Source organism: Sceloporus undulatus, chromosome 5 (genome assembly GCF_019175285.1).
Source record: "Sceloporus undulatus isolate JIND9_A2432 ecotype Alabama chromosome 5, SceUnd_v1.1, whole genome shotgun sequence".
NCBI lineage: Eukaryota > Metazoa > Chordata > Lepidosauria > Squamata > Phrynosomatidae > Sceloporus > Sceloporus undulatus.
The window spans coordinates 178,638,452-178,657,563 of NC_056526.1; the positions used below are offsets into that span (position 1 = coordinate 178,638,452).

Sequence of the window (19,112 nt, forward strand, 5' to 3'; positions counted from 1 at the left end):
TGCATATAAACACTTCAGTGGAACCAGTGATCAATTTTGCATCTAGAGGCTTTGACTTAGATCACTCTATCTCAAAAGGCTATTGTGCAGATGAAATTTGCCTTGCCTTGACCTCTCTGGGTATGGGATAAAAATCTAATCCAACCCATATCCTATTCACAGAATAAAGATAGATCCATACCAAGATTCTATCAGAACTGAAGACAAAAAGGGGATTTTCATGTTGGCGATACTTAAGAAGTCTTCTACATTTTTTGGTTTTCCTGGCCGAGACAATTTTTTTTAACCTCTAGACTAGACTTTCAAGATCCTTAGCTGAATAAAGAGCACATGGCTCTTGGGTATCACTTTCTGAAGCAACAGTAGCATCTCCAGGCAGTGATACTTTTTGTGTCCACCTTTCCTGTTCTGGGGCAGGAAAAGCCTACTGGATTTTCTGAAACCTTTGTTTAGGACATCCTTTAGCATGTTGTGGATGATAATATTGGTACCCAAAATAGCACTTGACCTTGGAAAAAGCAATTATCCTCCTATTTATTGCAAAAGGGTTCTCTCGCAGTCCTTCATTAAAGCATACTTAGGGTGCAGTCTCCATGCGATTGCAGTCAGTGTTGCAAAACAACCATTGATCTTTATGGCCCTGTTTTCCACCCCGCAATCTATTTTTTCTACTGCATTATGTTACCAATGTACTGGAAATCCCCTTTAATTCCCAAGCTACCTGTAATAACCCTGCAAATAATTACTCTAAAGTTTTTCTTTTATTGGATATGCACAACATGTTACAGTATCCCTTGAAGAAATGATGAGATTTTTATGCCTTAAGAAAGTTTTCAGTCTTGCCTTCAACTTAAATGGCAGTTCAAGGCCAAAAGGAGGTAGAAAGAACTGTCAGCTTTAAGGGGAAACCAATAAAATGGGCCCCCATTAAAACTTCCTCAAATATGGCTCATTGCAAAATGATCCTGATTAAATTTAGAGATTTAGGAGCTGTCTGCATGGGCTGAAAGAATGACCCTGCCCTGTTTTGGAACTCACCTTTGCAGACAACTCACATGGATTAAAAGATGGAAAATAGACCTAAGCAAAACACTGACTCAGCATGTCCCATTCCTGTTCATTTTCATTTGCTCACTGGAAACATTGCACTGTTTATATGTTCCATTTTCTAATTTAAAATGTCTAACTTCACTGATTCAAACTTTTCACATTCCATGTTATTACAATATGTGTTGTGCAGCTTCAGACCTTCCTTTCTCTTCTTAACACATCAGTTGCTGAACATCCTTTTGGCTTAGTTCCAGTTGCATCATTAGCCACAGCACTACATATAGTTGTCCTCTGCTGTACTCCAGTAGATGGTTGAATGTCTTCTGATCTAAAGGGTCACCTATGGACACTATCTTCTGTTTCATTTTGGACTGTGTTATCACAGGATTTTCATAGTGAAAGACATTTCAAAGGAGTCCTCCTGTTCAGTACTAACAAGTGTTAGCTTGGAGGTTTCTACCTCCAACAAAGGTAAAATATTTTATTAAAAAAGAATTAGGACTACATTTGGCATGTTTTACCAAAACAGCACCTAAAATTTTCCTAATGCAAAAGCACTGTTTAGTGGATTTAGGATGTTATTGTACTTTGGTATGTGGCCAACACAGCTATTCTGAATATATTTCCTAAGTATTAACTATGGTTTTGCTGGCATTGTCTCTGCATGATCCTCTGCCAGTGGCACCCCACCTCCACTACTGCTGCTGTCCAACAGCTGTTTGGCACATTTACTAGATTGCCACACTACACTCTTATAGAGCTGCTATTCCACTTTAACTGCTCTGGCTGCCTCCTGTTGTATTCTGAGGTTTGCAGTTTAAAGAAGGGCATTTAGAATTCTCAGCCAGAGAGCTCTTAGGCTCTTAGGCTTCACTGAACTACAAACTTCAGAATGCAACAGGAGGCAGCCAGAACAGTAAAAGTTGAATTGCAGCACTATAAGAGTGTATTGCAGTAATGTAGGTAGATTGGCTCCTCAGCAAAAAGCCTGTCTGACATGGGAAAACCAACTATCAGCATTGCTACTGTCTGCATAGCCACTTGCATCACAGGGGCATGCAGTCCCATTATTGTGGAAAAGTAGTGCCATGGTGGCTAAGGCATGGTAACAATATTTAAATATCTGAAGGATGTACACATAAAACAAGGCAGAAAATAAAAGTCTTGGTCTTCATTCCTCCAGGGTTCTCTAGGTGGGTAGATTTTGCTTGTAGGAAACCAGTAACCAGTAGCTGATAACAGAGTCAGTTATTTAGGCAGATGGATAGGCTTTGTCTCTTAGGGTAATCTAGTTGTAGATTTTCTGCAGGAGGATGGAAATATGACTAGAGTTTCAGTTGTCTAACTTACAAAGTGGTTTAGTGTGTATGAATACACACACACACATGCATGCACACACACACACACACACACACACACATCCAGTGTGATAAGAATTGCATTCAGGACCATGGATAGTAGCACAATTTTTTACAATACATTTTCAAAAAGTATGATAGCTGTTCTGTGAACTGAAGGAAGTCAATAATCTCAGTCTCACCAAATTATATAGTTTGAGAGCTTTCAGTGGTCTTCTGATATGTCCTTCTTTTGCCTAATAGAATGACACAATTTCAGAAGTCTAAGTGAGTATATGAAAAGGAGAAATTATCTTCAAACTAATACAGCGCTTCATAAATAAAGGTTAATAATAATAATAATAATAATAACGGGGACCAGAATAGATGCATTGATGGGCATGTCTCAGCTTTAAGTGAGACATGCCCACTGTACCTCTAGAACAGAGGTGAGCAACTGCATTGCAGCTGAGGTCAGTCCCCCCCCCAACACCCCCTTCAGGCTCACCCCCTGGATAGTTCTATCAAACCCATTTATCTTCATCTGAGTCCTTCCCTAAATGGCAACTGGAAGTTGTGTCATATCATTTGCTGTCACCATATTGAGAAGGATGCTAACAAAAATAGAGGTATTAGGAGGTGCGGTGGCATTCTGGGTGCTTTCTATATGGGGCTGGGTTGGTTTTTGTTTGTTTGTTTGTTTTCATATTCTGAGGCATGGCACAATTTTGGGAGGCAGAAATGCCTGAAAATCACACTGACTTTAAAAAAAAAAAAAAAAAGAGGAGGAAGTTTGGGAGAATTAGTGGAGGCTTCAGGGGCTGCAAATGAGGTCTTGGGGCCACATATGGGCCATGAGCTGCACTTTGCCACCCTGTGGTCTAGAATATTACATTGCAATCCTGCATCATATGCTGGATTTCAGCCTTCCAGTTGAAGACCAATGAAATAAAATAGGGTAGATGCATAGACCACAAGTCCCAGAATTCTTCACCTAATGGCCAATAACTTTTCAAGTTCTGCTTTTAGCATCATTCTTTGACAGGGTTGACTTTGGTACCATTTGAAAATGTTATTTTGCTCTCCCATCTGTTACTGACGGTCATTTAGCAAGAAAATAAAAGAAATTATATATTAATGAAATACTAGAGGGTAAGTTTAATTTGGATGACTGTTAAATAAAGTTCACAGAGGTACTTGTGTATAATACTGCATGCCTATAGCAATGATTTTTCATACTCATAGTTGCATAGTTTGAGTTCCATTTGCACCTATTTTCTATCACCATGGATAGATTGAAGGCCAACAAAACTAAAGCTATAAGCTCATTTGAAAGAGTCAGATTGTTTGCAACTATATTAAACACAGATTCTTGCTGTGGCTCATTACATATCTCTAGGCAGCTTTGCCACTGACATTTATCTGGGGAACAGGAATTTTTAATTGATTTTTTCCCTCAGGATGTCATACATTTTCTCAGCAGGAATGTATATGAAATTATGAAAGCCCTGGCTGCAGTGTTCTATGTTTTTTAATCACAAGGCCCTTTTACTATGAGCAAAAGAAAGAGACTCCTGTGTGATTTATAAGAAACTTGTGTTTCTCAAAGTTTACACTTGGTGCCACAAGAAGCCTTCTTGGAAGTGATAAACATTTCCCTCTAATACCATGTCATCACCTTCCATTGTGTTTAGATTGTGGTAGAGTTACAAAATAAAAGATGGCTCTGCCTTCTGCTTTGTTGAAACTGTGCTGCAGGGGTTAAATACTGGTGGATGATAGCCATATTTTACTGGAAGTATCTGAACCTTTGTCTTGCTTAAAATGAAATCTTTTATCAAAAAGAAGCTAAAAGATGTAATTCTTCAACTGTTTCATCCTTGCATGCGAGGACAAATAATTAAAATAGTTTTCTCCTAGCAGTGGGAGAAAATGAATATACCTCTACAGATTTCTCCCATACGAGAACATCTTGAAATGTCGCACTGCAAGTATTCTGCAGAGAAAATGACGTGCTTAATGTGTGAAAAGCTGTTTTCCATCCACGGGGGGGGGGGGGGATTCTGTGCAGGAAATCAATTTTCTGTTCAGAAAATTGAGGTGGAAGGTTTGTTGCAAACTCTCCCACATTATTTGGAGCAGAATAATTGCTGCACAACACTTTTGGATGCCAAATACAGAATTCATGCTAATATATTGTTCTTCCCAACAGAGTTTCCCAAAGGTTGGGAAGTCTGTTTTTTCAACTTGGGAAGGTATAATTTTGAATATTTTTATGTCTCTAGATCTCAATTAATAACTAAGCATAAATATACTATGATAAGACAGCCTTGTTCATATTAACTGCCTGTGTGCATGTGTTTGTGATGTGTGGATGTGTAGATTTTTTAAAAAAAAAAAATAGTAGTAAGTGTCAACAGTAACTGATACTATAGTCTTGAGTACACTTGCTGCAAAGTCCCATAATATGAACGTTTACTTAGAAATATATATCACTTTGTTCAGTGGTGCTTGCTCTGACTGATGCCAGCTTATTTCCCAAAGGAAACTTCTTCTGATGTAATAAATCTGGCAAATCAATTGTGGGTAGAATTAATTAATTAATTAATCAATCAAACAAACAAACAAACAATCAGTGTACATTTTACCAGATTTATTCTTTCCAGTGTGCTTTAACTTAAATAGGTGTCAACTCATGATATTGGTGGTGGTGGTCATGATGATGATGATGATATGTCTGAGGTTATGATGATTTAGCTGGCTTTTTACAATATTTAGAACTATAATTCCTTTCTTGGATTGGATGGGAAGGAATTGGACTGGATGGGAAGGAAGGGTAGTAGTAGTGTGAATGGGGACAGATAGTTGGATATCTTTGCCCACTTATTCCAAAAATAATTTAAAGAGCCACTTTAGAGTCATTTGAGAAATGTGAACTAATTTTTAATGCTGTTAAACAAGGTAGGAAAAGCCAAATATAATCATTGACATAATCCTTTGTTAATAAATTTTTTTTACTGAACTAATCAGGTTGGTGCTGAGGTTAAAAGTATACAAATAAACCCTACAAATGTTACAGCTGGTGGTATGTATTAATCACGAGACCATTTTCAGGTTTCAAACAAAAAAACAAAATCCCATGTGTATACAAAAGCTTTTTCCAGCAAAACAATATAATTACACATAAGTCATCCGGTAACATTCCACCGTGTAAAGTACAAAGATTTTACTCTTATTATTATTGGAAGGATTGAATCCTCCCATATGAACCTGCCCTTGTTTTGAGATCTTCTGCTGAGGGTCTTCTGCCTGTTCCACCAACCTAAAAAGGACACGTGGTGGGATCAAAAGAGATGGCCTTTTCCATGTCTGTTCTCTGGCTCTTCCCAAATAGGTTACATCCTTACTATCTTTCTGCAATGGCAAGCCTTTGAGCACTGATTTTTTTTTCAGGGGAAACAGACCTTGTATTTTTGCTAAATTTTTGTTTTAATGGTTTATGCTTCAACTGATTTTAATTTTTTTTTCATACTAAAATGATCTTGGAATTTTTGTATGTTGTGAGTTTATAGCTATATTTCTTTTTACGGTTGTAAGCTGCCTTATTTTTATTTATGTATTTATTTATTTCATTTGTATGCCACCTTTCTCCCAGAAGGAACCCAAGGCAGCTGGACTCCCACATTGAAAGGGTGGGACGATAATGAGGATAATGAAAGGTTTTTCTCTTCCTCTTCATCTCAAGCTTGCATTTGTTGTTTAATTCTAAGAAATTAGAAACATTGTAATCTTTCTGGTTTAGTACATGAATAACACATGCCAATTTATTTATTTATTTTTATTTGTATCGTGGGCAAACGCTCTAAAAGCTAATGGTTATTCTAGCTCAAACATCAGAAGGGCTGCCAGATCCAGAAAAATCCAGAGGAATGAAGACAAACAACCACCCAAAGGGAAGATATTTTTTACTATAAATGAGTCACAGACTCAGAGCCATTGTTTCCTTGGTTGAGTCTATCTGCAGTGTGGTTTTCCTCTTTTCCTACTACCTTCTACCACAAGGGCCATCCAGTCCAACCCCCTGCCATACACAGTCAAAGCACCCCAACAAATGTCTGTTTAAAAACCTCCAAACCATCATTTTCATCAGCACAGAACAATACACATGCAAATCACTTCTGCATTCCCAGGCTCACACAGTATATATACACCCACATTTTCCAGGCAAGCATTTTCTGAAGATGCCAGCCACAGATGCTGGCGAAACATCAGGAAGAAACTCTTCTAGAACATGGCCACACAGCCTGAAAAACCCACCAAAAATCATTTTCTTTTCTAGTGAGTCATGTCTTCTCATGATATGTCCAAAGTACAACAGCCTCAGTTTAGCTATCTTAGCTTCTAGGGATAATTCAGGCTTGGTTTGTTCTAGGACCCATTTATTTGTCTTTTTAGCACTCCAAGGTATCCACAGAGCTCTTCTCCAGCACCACATTTCTTATGAGTTGATTTTCTTCCTATTGGCTTTCCTCACTGTCCAGCTTTCACAACCATGTTATAAAGGTCTGGTTCTGTAGCCACTAGGAAAGGTTGGTTGTGAGCAACCAGTTGCTTGAGAATGGTGCCAGAATTTATGGTTGGTTCTAGGCTTATGGTTGGTCTCTGATTAATGGGCATCTGACCTATGTTTGGCCTTTCTGTCTCCAATGATCTGCTACAGTAGGTACTATGAGCTCTGTATCTTGCTGTTCTGAAGCTGTCATGCAGTTGACAGTTTCTTGGCTTTCTGGTTCAGTGGCAGAGCCCACTATCTCAGTGGCTGGGCCCTCTGTCCCACACTTTGGCCTCTACTTCATCATGCCCCTCTGTCTCACTGACTGTATCTGAGTCCTGAGGGTATGGCAGAATACATACACAGAAATTGGAAATAGGATGACACGGGTAATTCTGACACTAGTATTCAATGATATATCTTTACATTTCAGGATCTTGTCTAGTTTCCATCTGCCTGCCTGCCTGCCTGCCTGCCTGCCTACCTACCTACCTATCTTATTATCTTGCCTTTCTCTTGGTGTGGGATCAAACGGCTTACGGCTCCTAGGCTGGTGGGGTAATAAACCCACTGGGTTTTAGTTTGACCTTTATAGAAGCCATCCAAATGTTCAACCTGTTTTGGAGGAACAAGATGCTTGACCATGGAGAATTCCCTTAAAATTTGGATTGAGTCTCATGGATCACAACTAAATTGGCATCTCCCTGTTACCCATTCTGCACCATTTTAGCTACATAAAGACCAACATTCAGAGGATAGGTTTGGTGTCTGTATATAAAATGGGAATATTTAATAACTGCATGGACAAGGCAATATTAGCATGTGTTCTGGCTGGGGATAAAGCAGGCTAGTTTATCATTCTCTTTGGAGTAGCTAATCACTCATTCATCGTATTGAGGAAAAGTAAGAACCATACATGATTATTAATGGTCACCCAATGCTCACAGTGTACAATGTGCAGAATGTATCCCTCAAGAAATTCCCTGAAGAAGGCATTTCTCATTTTCCATTTACCCTGTTTCATTCTGCCTCCGACTCAATGATTTTGAAAGATGTTGTGTGAATCACAGCCTTTTGATATTATGATGATGCTTCAGTAACACCATCCTAGGTCTGCTTAATAGGTCTTAGATCTCAGTGCCCCTGTAGTGAGAGGACATAATTATCTGATAGGTTTCCAGAAACCATAGAGGTTCTGATTAATATTAAAAGCTTTTTTTATAAAAAAAGATAAGATGCAAAAAATAATCAAACCATCTCCAGTGTAGGAGGCTTCTATAGTGAGTCACTGAGCAATGAGACAGCAATCTGAGCTAAGGCTGAAAAGGTCATTTGTTTGCTTTTTGGAACAAGGTTATAATCCATTCATTAAAAATTGAACACATGTGCATTTTAGGATGAGATCACAGTGGGAGTCTCCCCCCTCCACCTATGCCATGGTGGTCAGGCAACAGTATTGCCATTCATACAGAGTGGGGAAATGATAGTGTTGTGCAAAATCTTGCACTGGTTTATTTTGAAATACAAGACCACAAAGAAAACCTCCATGCTGGAGTGATGGCTGGATAGCACTTGCTTCTGCAGTTACAACTTTTAAGAAATAAGCAAAGCAGTCTTTGAAATGGACATTGAAATCAAATAGTCTTGAAAGACCCTGACTGCCTTTCCATGTAATGCCAAGTCAAGAGTCCTTGCTTGATGTGCCTTTATATACATCTTAATGCATCTTTCTCCCCTCTTTTCCCATAAAACCAATCAAGTTTCTAGTTCTTGCAGTCATCCTACTGTGCATGAAATTATGTGGGCAATACCTAATGGAATTCCAAAAGCCAGAAGAGACTCCCAGACCAGTCACAGAACACATGCAAATCCCATGTTCATTCCTTGGCATCTCAAGTTAAGGCATCATAGAGAAGGAGCATTTTACCCAGCAGTCAAATGACCAGTACTAGGCTGGATGGACCAGTGAGTAGACTTGGTCAAAAAGCAACTTCACATGCTAATTTCTTATTTACATACTTTGAAATTCCATTGTTTCATTTGTTTCAGTAATCTCTCCATCATCAACACAGATCACAACTCAAAGATATAGCTGTGTTAGTCAGGATCTGTATGCAGAGGTATCTGGTAGCACATTTGGGACTGATATGGAAAGGGAGTTTGGTGGCATAAGCTTTTGTAGACTTAATCTGATGAAAAAGACTAATGAAGGTTTTATTTTAATTGACTTTGTCTAGGAGTGATCTTGGTCCCACTGTGGGAGAAAGGTAGCATATGAATGAAATATGTAAGTAATTAATAACCAATAAAAATAATAAGACATAGTCTGAATGTGCTACATGCTTGCACACGTTTGCACATGCAACCTCTTAGTTCATGCTTTGATTTTTGCATCAAATGAGTGGTTAAGCAAGCTATGACTGCAGCCGCACTGAAGAAATAATGCAGTTTGACACCATTTTAACTGCCTTGGCTCAGTGCTATGGAATTCTGGGAATTATAGTTTGTTGGGGCACCAAAGCTCTCTGATGGAGAATACTAAATGTCTCACAAAACTACAATTCCCATAATTCCATAGCACTGAGCCATGACAGTTATTTCTGCAGTGCAGATGCAGCCTAAGAAGTTGATAACTTTGCACCGTATCTGAACTTCGTGGTTAAGTGTGCTCAAACAAGCTAGAATGACAAGCCAACAACAATCTCTAGTTTAAAGCTGGTTTATTATATTGATTTGTTTGGACACACCAGTATAGGGGATTGGATGTCACAGAAAACACTCCCATTCTGATTTATTTACCTACTCAGGTAAATGGTGGGGCAAAGTTGGAAGAAACGACTGTGCATGCCATGCTGGCTTCCATTGTAGGAACCAAGTTAATTGCTTTATAGGTCAGGTTATTTGTCCAGATAGCTTGTTATTGTGTTTGACTAGCAGTACATGTTTAGAAAAAGATCTCAGATGGAACAGATCTTTCCTACCACCTCATACATATTCAAGAGTATGAATGTGGGATATTCTGCATGCAAGCAGGTGCTCTGAGCTGCAACTACTGAATTATGTGTCAGGGAATGGTGAATCTATAGGTGTAGTCTGAATTTTAAAGGTCCTGCCCAAAGTACTGTTCCCAAAGTAAACTCTGCACCTTTGACTTTAAAGTTCAGAATTAAATGCAGAGGCGCTTTACCAACCTATTTATATGGGAGCCACTTGTCTTCACTAGATGCTGTAGCACTGAAATATGAAATTTATTTCCCAGGAAGGGAACTTTAGAATGCAGGTGTTCATGATCATTTTGGGGGGGGGGGGGGGGTTGGACTTAGTTTGTATTTGGAAGAAAATTCTACCAGAAGTAATTCTATCAGATACTTAACCATATTTCTTTTATCTATTAATCTCTAATAATGCTATGGATATAGGATTAGAACTTTTGTATGATTCTATTTTTTTATTTTATCTTCTTGTGTTGTTGTTGTGCGCTTTAGCAATAGCAATAGCAAATATATTTCTATACTGCTTATTAGTGCACTTAAGCACTCTCTAAGCAGTTTACAATGTGTAAACTAATGCCTTTAAAGTCATTTCCAATTTATGGCAATTCTAAGGCTTTTTTTTTTGGCACAAGTTTCTTTTGAGAGGGTTTGGCCTTCCCTCCTCTGATGAGGTTGAGAGTGTGTGACCTGCCCAGGGTCACGCAGTAGGTTTCTATGGTAGAGCTGGGATTTGAACCCTGCGATCCAGAATCATAATCCCGCACTCAAACCACTACACCACACTGGCTCTCATATCCCCTTACATGTTAAATTTTGCATAAATAAAACATGACCATTTTAGTTAAAACAACAAGGAGTCCCATGTGATTCAACTTACTCTGGCTGCCTTTCTGGAATCCCCCCCCCCCCAAAAGATGAAACTAAAATTCAGAATCACTCTCTGCCAGCATTCTGCAGCATGTCTCAAGGCCATTCTTCAGGATTTATTGGAGATGTAGTCCAAAAATCTGAAAGGTTCAATGTTGGCTAAAGCAGCTTTATTCCGTAGGGGAACAGATGCAATAGATTCTTCCATCCCAAAGAATTTGTCCCGGTGATGGTTATGAGCTAGGAGAAATCAATAGAAAATCTTGCCATCAGTTTCAGCAGCCAGACAGCTCTTCTATATGCTATAAAAAGATTGAGAGATCTATGGCACCATGACTGAATCAGCTAGATAACATCAGAGTGACAAAGATTTCCTCTCATGGGACAAACCCTCTTAAGCAGTACTGGAAACTCCTTGAGAAGTTTCTAGTAAGTACTTTATCAAGCCTCAATAAGCCCCATCAAGAAGTAGAGGGGTGTAATTCTTCACTTTGTTATCATGGGACACAATGAATAATTTGGCAATTTTCCTTCTGCTGCAAGAAAGACTATTTGTAGTTCAGGGCTTATTCTGTGCAAAATGTGTGTGTGTGACAGAAAACATAATTTTCTATGCAGGGCAGCAGTAATCTTTTCTGCACCAAAACTCTGAATATTTTTAGTCCAGATTCTTCTTGTCAGGGTTGTTTTGTCATGCAGGAACAACATTTTCCACATTTTTTTAATTATTCTTTTCATCCCCATTTCATTACAGTAAGGTATCTGTTGGATTTAATGTATCACCCCAAGTCCTATTTTTATACTACAGTATTTTGCATTTCCAGTCCTGCTCCCAATATTCTTGCTCTCTGTTATTTGTTTGGTTTTAGTTGTCTGTTTGGAGGTATTTTGGGGTGTATGCCTTTTGTTATGATCATGTGGGATTTACATGATGATAATGTATGATATAATGTTGAGTTATGATCAGTGTTTCCCATGAGGATAATGTGAAAGCCTTAGCTGTAAGGCTACTGCAGGTTCTTCCATAATTTGGGTGATGCATGTGATTTGTATCATTACTACTTTAGCAGAAGACTTTCGGCTGGAAGAATCCCCAATATTGGCCTCTAAAACCTGAAATTTCCTATACTGAGAATTTTCTGGCATTGTATCTCCCTTGCTATTTTGGCAGCAACCATTTTGAAGATATACAATTTATGTACAGGCACTAATATAATCATAATTCCAGGACAAAAATGGCAGACACTCATACTGCTTTTCCTTGAATTTCAGGTATTTATGAGCCGCCATTTCTTATACTACTGCGGTGAACCTACCCTGGATGTGAAGATTGCCTTTTGTCAGGTGTGTGTTCCTTACAGGTAAAACAAGGTACAGTATATACTTGTACTTCCATATTTTATGGTTAATATTACAGTAGATTTATTAGTAGCACTAAATTACAGCAGAACCTTACTGATGGATGTATAGAGTCTTCCATATGAAATTATGAGAAGCTGAATGAGAATATTTGACATGTACGTGGCCTAAAGCAGCATTTCTCAGTTTAGGTTCCTACAGATATATGGGACTGCAGTTTTCCATGGGACAGAATTTCATTTACTTCATTTTTTAAAAAAGAATGTTCCAAAAGTCATCATTTTATTCATAAATTCAACAGAAAAAAACTGAAATTTCAAAATTCAAATATATGTATGCAGCTCTGAGAACCTGTGATGTAGGGTACCTGTTTATATCTCTGTCTCTCCCTCTGCAGAGAAAAATGGGAAGGGGACCAAATGAACCTACTCTGCTTATCTACAAATGTAGATATGTAGAGGAAAGTAAGACAGAAACTAAGCATGGCAGGGGGTGGATTAGATGGCTTTTGTGGTCCTTTCCAACCCTATAATTCTATGATTCTGTCCATAGTGCATGAATGTCTGGTTTGTTTCAAAGGCTAAGTGGAATGGCTGGTTATGTTTTGAAGTCCAAAATGGCCTGGAAACAAGGCATTAAAAGGACTGCTTCCTTCCCAGTGAACCTGCTTACCAGCTGAGATCACCAACATAATTCTTCCTTCCTTTCCAATACTATTGGAAATGTGTGCTTTGTTTTTGTAGATTCTTTGCTATATCATGGAGTTACCTACTCATTGCCCTGTTCTTTGTTAGCATCCTGACATGATTAAAAAGCCATTTTTTGTCATGCCTTGGTGCAGATTAATTCTGCATCTGGATTTCTTTGTCTATTCTTCTGATCCAATTTTTATTTATTTATTTATACCTATTAAATTGTTATTTGTTTATATTCTCTTGTAACAATAATGAATCCAATATTATTTAAAGTTTTATTTACACATTTTCTATTTTATTATTTTGTAATTTGTTTGTTTGATTATTTTGTCATTGTTGCTGTGTCCCTTCAAGTTATATCCTATTTAGACAAACCTATCATGAGATGTAATAGCCAAGATTTGTTCAGAGGTATTGCCTTTCTCTAAGGCTGAGAGAGTATGACTTGTGCAAGGTCCCCAGTGGGTTTCCATGGCTAAATGAATATTCAAACCCTGGTCCTCCAGATTCAAATCACTACACCATGCTGGCTCTTTGGTTAAATCACTTTATAATTGCTGAAAGCCTTTTATCTGGAAAAGGCTCCCATACACATTAATATGCATTAAAAATAAAGTATTTCCATTTTAGCTCTACAAGTTCCTGGCAGCTTGGTGCGGAGGCTCAATGTGCAGTAGCTTGGTACAAGTCATTGTGAATACATAGATGTTATCTCCAGCACTGAGTGCTACAACATGGAAAGTGTTTGAAGACTGGCATCTTTGTGTAGGCTATAATGTGAAGCAGCCCTCATTCAGCTAGTTTTGTAGAATTAATTGCCCTTGAGAATAGAAGCCCCAATAGGTTAAATTCTGGAGCTCCAAAATGAATTTCAATAAGCTGAGCAGTTAAGGAAAGAGTGTGAAGTTGTTCAGATCTTGGTTTTGCTGGTTAGTTGCAGGGAATGCCTGTTAGCATGAGTACGTGTTTAGCACAGTGATAGTCTACCTCTGAAAAGGCTTTTTCCATTATCTAGGTGAAAATGGGTTTTGCTATTTGTTTTTATATGCAGGGAACAGTATGGGACCTTTCAGTCTCATCATCGATTTTTGTAGTTTGGTGCAAAGCCAGTAAATGTAGCATTCACAGAGATATCCTGAAAGCAGTGATGAAATTTGTGATGTGATACTAATCTAATAGGTATCATCTTTAAAGAATTCGGTTACTACAACCAGAAGAACTGATAGGAAAGGGCAAAATCAAAATGGAGATAACGGTGCTCCTGTGAAAACATGGGTGTTGTAGTGACGAGTGCCAGACTGTGACCCTAAGCAGCCATAGATTGCATTCTAACCCAACTGAAAAACCAGTTGGTGACCATGAGCCAGCCACCTTCTCTGAGACTTAGAGGAAGGTGATGGCAAATAAATCTTACTAAGACAACCATAAGTGGTCATAAATCAGAGTTGATTTGAAGGTGCATAACATCAAGACTGCTCTTAATACAGAAAAAGTGAAGCTTTTTTTAAAAACATAGTAGCAAATAACATGGGTTAAAATTATTAGATTTTGCCCTGTAATTCTCAGTCCTTCAAATCTGGGATGCTTCTCAAACACACAGTAATGTCACTTAATTCTTATATGATTGTTGGTACTATTTCAGATGCAGATTAGAATCCTTTAGTTCTCAAAATTACTTGGGAGTCTTGGGCAAGTTAATATCCTACAGATGAATATGCTGCAGGTTGGGAGGTTTGAAGAAAGATATGGATTGCTTGGATGTACATATTATGCATTACAGATTAATTGTTCTGGAATTCAAAGTGTGACACCTCATGAAGAAGTCTGAGCTACATACAAGGTTTCTGGCATCCTGTCTTTATATTTTCAGGGAGTATCACCAGTTAATTTGCATTTTGGTCATGGCACAAAACTTAGTTCAGCTGTGAAAGAATTGCCATTTGTTTTTCTTCATAATTGGGTATTATTCTGGGCCTTCCAAGGTTGGGGAAGATGTTCATTAAGTTGTGATCAAAAGTTATGTGACCTGTGTCTTAATTCTACCAGAGTGAATGTTCAAGATGTGTTTAGATTTTTAATTTTTTTTAAAAAAAATGGGTGACATTTTGGAGACCCTCCATAAATCCCCAGATGATCATCACAAGTTATTTGATTAATCTTCTCAATGATTTTTCTGCTGCATGAGCTGTGAGAGTCCATGGCTTTATTCCCCTGGGTGCTTCTCTAATAGCTAACTAACTAAAGAAAGATCTGTTAGGCCTGGCCAGTCTGTCTCTTCTCCATTAAGATGGAAGAGTCTCATGTAATGTTGCACATTATTCATGTAAAGTGCATTAACTTAGTAGGACTCTTCTGTGTTACAACTAGATGTTTTATCTTTCACTCTCTGTATCCGTTCCATCAACATCCACTTAATGGCTATTGAAATGACCAAGGTAGTTGCCTACATTAATCGTCCAGAGGATTGCGGTAATATGAGTTGTTTTCGTTTCATTTCTAAGTTTATATCATTGATTTTTACATCCACTGGTTAAAAATAGTGCTGTAATTCATTGCTAACTTTGTTCTCAAAGACAGCAAAGAATAAATTATCAATTTTCTTCCTGCTATGGGAAAGTATTTGAAAACTGCAGTTTTCAGATACTATTTGAAATCTGGGGCTTAATGCTGCACGAAATTCACATACATATTTACCCACACTTTTTTCTTAATCTCTTTTTTTGCTGTTTCTCTCCCACTCTTCCCATTCCACTTCATAGACTCTCCTAGGAAGTCTAGGTCAGCAATTCACTGTTCAGATTGTTGCTTATTCGGCTCTAACACTGCTTTTCATTGGATCAAGTAAATTTCATAGCAGATAAGATCCAGATAATTGGGTCAACAGGTACATAGATACAGAAAGATAAATTTTCAGAAATATTCACAATTTAGCCTCAATTTTTCTCTTTCATGGTACTGAGAATACCATGGGTGTGGTCTTAGGCTGAATGCATCTAAATCTCTAAGCTTTGGGAAAGTGTACCTTCATACCATCCTTATGATGCTTGGGAGCTTTGTTCTCAGTTATATGTGGTATTGTGAAAACTCTTCCAATTTGTGCATATTTATTTAGGCAGGCTCCGTAAGTAGACAGACTCCAATAAAGTCAACAAATCATTGTCAGTTTGAGGCACTGAATATGTAACAAGAAAAGACGTATGACATCAAAGAAGTAGTTATGCTCTTCAAATGTAATTTACAAATGGATTGTAACTCCCTTTATTCTTCACCATTGACTTTGCTAGCTAGTGCTGAGAGTTGCAGTCTAACAACAACTGGATGGCTGCATGATTACCACCCTACATTAAATTTTAGAATGGAATAATTTTGGAAACAGAGCATCCTTACAAAGAAAACTTCAGGCCAACTTTTTATTGTGACTTGATTGGAATCTGGTAACACCATCAGGGGCTAGATAAAATTGTTTTGGCTCAGTACTTAAAGTTGGCCATTCTTCTTTTGCTGTGTTAACAAGGACATTCTCCTAGATTCATAATGATTGTTCTGCATACTTTACCATCTGGCTACCTCATCAATCACACTATTTTTCATCAACTCCTATTTTTCTCCCCATAACACTTATTTAATGGCACTGGAGCACTGGTTACTGTACAAAGCAATAAAAATATAAAGTTTAGTGTAGTGAAGCATAATTTGAAACTCAGAGGAATACTATTATTTATCTAGTCAGTGGGACACTTCCCATCCTACTTTATGAAATTATTCCAACCAGGGTTGTTTTTTAAAAAAGGAAAGATAACAGACCAAATAGTGCAGGGCAGACTCAATACGTTTTTACTAATCATGCTGAAAGGCATGGCAGTCCTTTCTTCCATTCCATATATAAAGTGAACAAAATTTGAAGATTAATTTTATTTCAAACCTACAGACAGGTGATGTGCTCCCCTGAACATGTGAGCAGCATAATAGTTTAGGGGAACACATTCTAGAACACTTGGTACACACAGCTTTGTGTTCTCAGTGTTGCTCCGTCATTGCCTCATGAGGAATCATAGGACCTTACTGCATAGGGCTCCAGGCATGGGACGAGAATGGTCCAAAAGGAGCTAGGAAGAGAACAGAATGAGTGAGGGATGCATTTTACTGCACACAGAAAGTCCCTCACTTGTTCCGTTCCCTTCCCTTCTATCCCAATCCATCCCAGAGGAGGCAATTTTTGAGAATTGTTCAGAACAGTTCTCAAAAATCGCCTCCTCTGGGACGGATTGGGAATGGAAGGGAACAGAACAAGTGAGGGAGTTCTGTGTGCAGTAAAATGTATCCCCCACTTGTCCCCCACTTATTCCCGTCCCCATCCGATCTGTTCTCATCTCGTTCCATGGACTCCCTGTGCGGTAAGATTCATAGAATCATAAGGTTGAAGAAACCACAGGGGCAATCTAGTCCAACCCCTGCCATGGAGAACACATTATCAAAGTACTCCTGAGAGTAATCTAACTTCTGTTTAAAGACTGCCAAAGAAGAATTCACCATCTTCTGATGCAGCCACTTCACTCTAGCTAATGATAGGGCTGGTCCTTAAGACAATTATGAAATGATATGGGCCTGAAATTACGTTACCTAAGCAGAGCAGTGGAGGACAGTGGGGGTTGGAGATGTCTCATCCACAGGGTTGTTATGATTCAGGATCGAGGGCACTTAACAACAATCATATTCCATGGTTATATGTCGTCGTTTCAAAAATTAAATAAGACCATTGCATTTGCTGAGGGATCACCCAGGAGCTGCATGATAGTGGTGCCGGTTGTGGCATTTCATATTTGTCTGCCAGGGGTACTTTGTCCATATCTGGTGCTTCCTGTTCAGAGCCCAGCCTACAGCATACTCCTTACTTTATTTTTATTTTTTTTATAAAAAAGTATGGTATTGTAAACTTACTATTGAATTTACTTGTGTTTTAGGGAATCTTAACTAGTAGTTACATAGCTAAAGGAAGTATACCCTAACTGACATCTCCAGAACGATCAGCACTATTCTCTTTTCAGAAATACAAGAATAAGAAATTTGGAGTGAAAAGTTTATTTGATGCTGCCTTATATAAAACTGGACTGTTTCATCCATCTGCTCCCACTCATGTCTTCTTAATGGTAGTCAATGTCCAGGGATTTCCAAGCAAAGGACATTCCAGTTGCTTGCTTTTTTTCCCCTGTTGGAGATGCCAGAGATTGAATCAGTGGCTATTTTCGTGCAAAGCATGTGCTTTGCTACTGAGCTGTGAATTTCTCCCCATGTTATATCACTCCATATTCTGAGAAATTAGCAGACAGCCAAGTCCACAAACAATGTGTTAATATTTTGTGTCTTGTTATTGCTTCTTTCCTTTTCTTTGTTTTTTGGGCAAGTGTGTAGAGGGGGAGATGTCAACATCCAGGATACATATGGCATTTGCTGTTAGTGAAGGGCACCTGAGTTTCGATCAACCACTCTAGAGTTTTTATAGGTCTCCATGCTCCATTATTTATCCCACATACTTCCTGCACCATCTTTGAAGGATTTTATACAATCATAAAGAAGATGATTGAATTCCCAAAGCTACATGATTGGTTGTAAATGCTCCTCTCACACAAATAAACATAATTCTTTCCTACTCTACTGAATTTAATCAGTTGTAGCTTCTTCCGATTGTGGATTGTCCTAATGCTGACAAACTTTGCCTATTTCCTTTCAAAGTCTTGCTCTAAGTCAAATGAAGAATGGGCATTTCCACTAATGTTATCTTCACTGGAGAGAAAGCACACTTATTTATAAGTCTGGTAGTAGCTCTGGGAGGCTTCATGGTACAGGAATGTGAATCTTTTTATTCTTGCATGTGAGAATGGAAAATCTTAAACATTTTCATACTAATAAGTGAAGTTACAAGAGGATTTGCACATTCCCCCCCCCCCTTTTTTTTTCTTTTTTGCATTTTATGGCTTCTAATAATAATAATAAAAAATCCTCCTGAAAAAGCCCTGCTGAATACTGAGCAAATGTTATGGCAAATGAAGTAAAAGCAGGGGGGGAAGTGGTGGTGGTTTTGTTCCTCCTGAAAGGGGAAAAATGTGGCAGCTGACAATGGTCTAGATAGAATGTTTTTTACAAGCCCTTCCTTGTTAAGGAATGAATATTCTTTACATCTCTGTCAGGGAATGGTACTAACCTTGGAAACAAGAGACAACTGGCCCACAAAATTCTAGTTTTGAATCCACAGCAGTGGTGA

General features: G+C 38.3%; 1 protein-coding gene across 9 annotated transcripts in view; it reads left to right on the plus strand.

Moving 5' to 3' along the window:
• Positions 1-19,112, plus strand: part of MAPK10 (mitogen-activated protein kinase 10) — a 305,526-nt gene that overhangs the window by 174,326 nt on the left and 112,088 nt on the right. For 7 of the 9 annotated variants that reach the window (XM_042469418.1, XM_042469420.1, XM_042469416.1 and 4 more), the window contains one exon: positions 12,072-12,143. In XM_042469418.1, coding sequence (XP_042325352.1) covers positions 12,078-12,143 — 66 coding nt within the window. In that variant the 5' untranslated portion in view covers positions 12,072-12,077. Of the gene's footprint in view, positions 1-12,065; positions 12,171-19,112 lie in introns of those variants that run through there. The other 2 variants (XM_042469422.1, XM_042469423.1) reach the window with 2 other exon arrangements.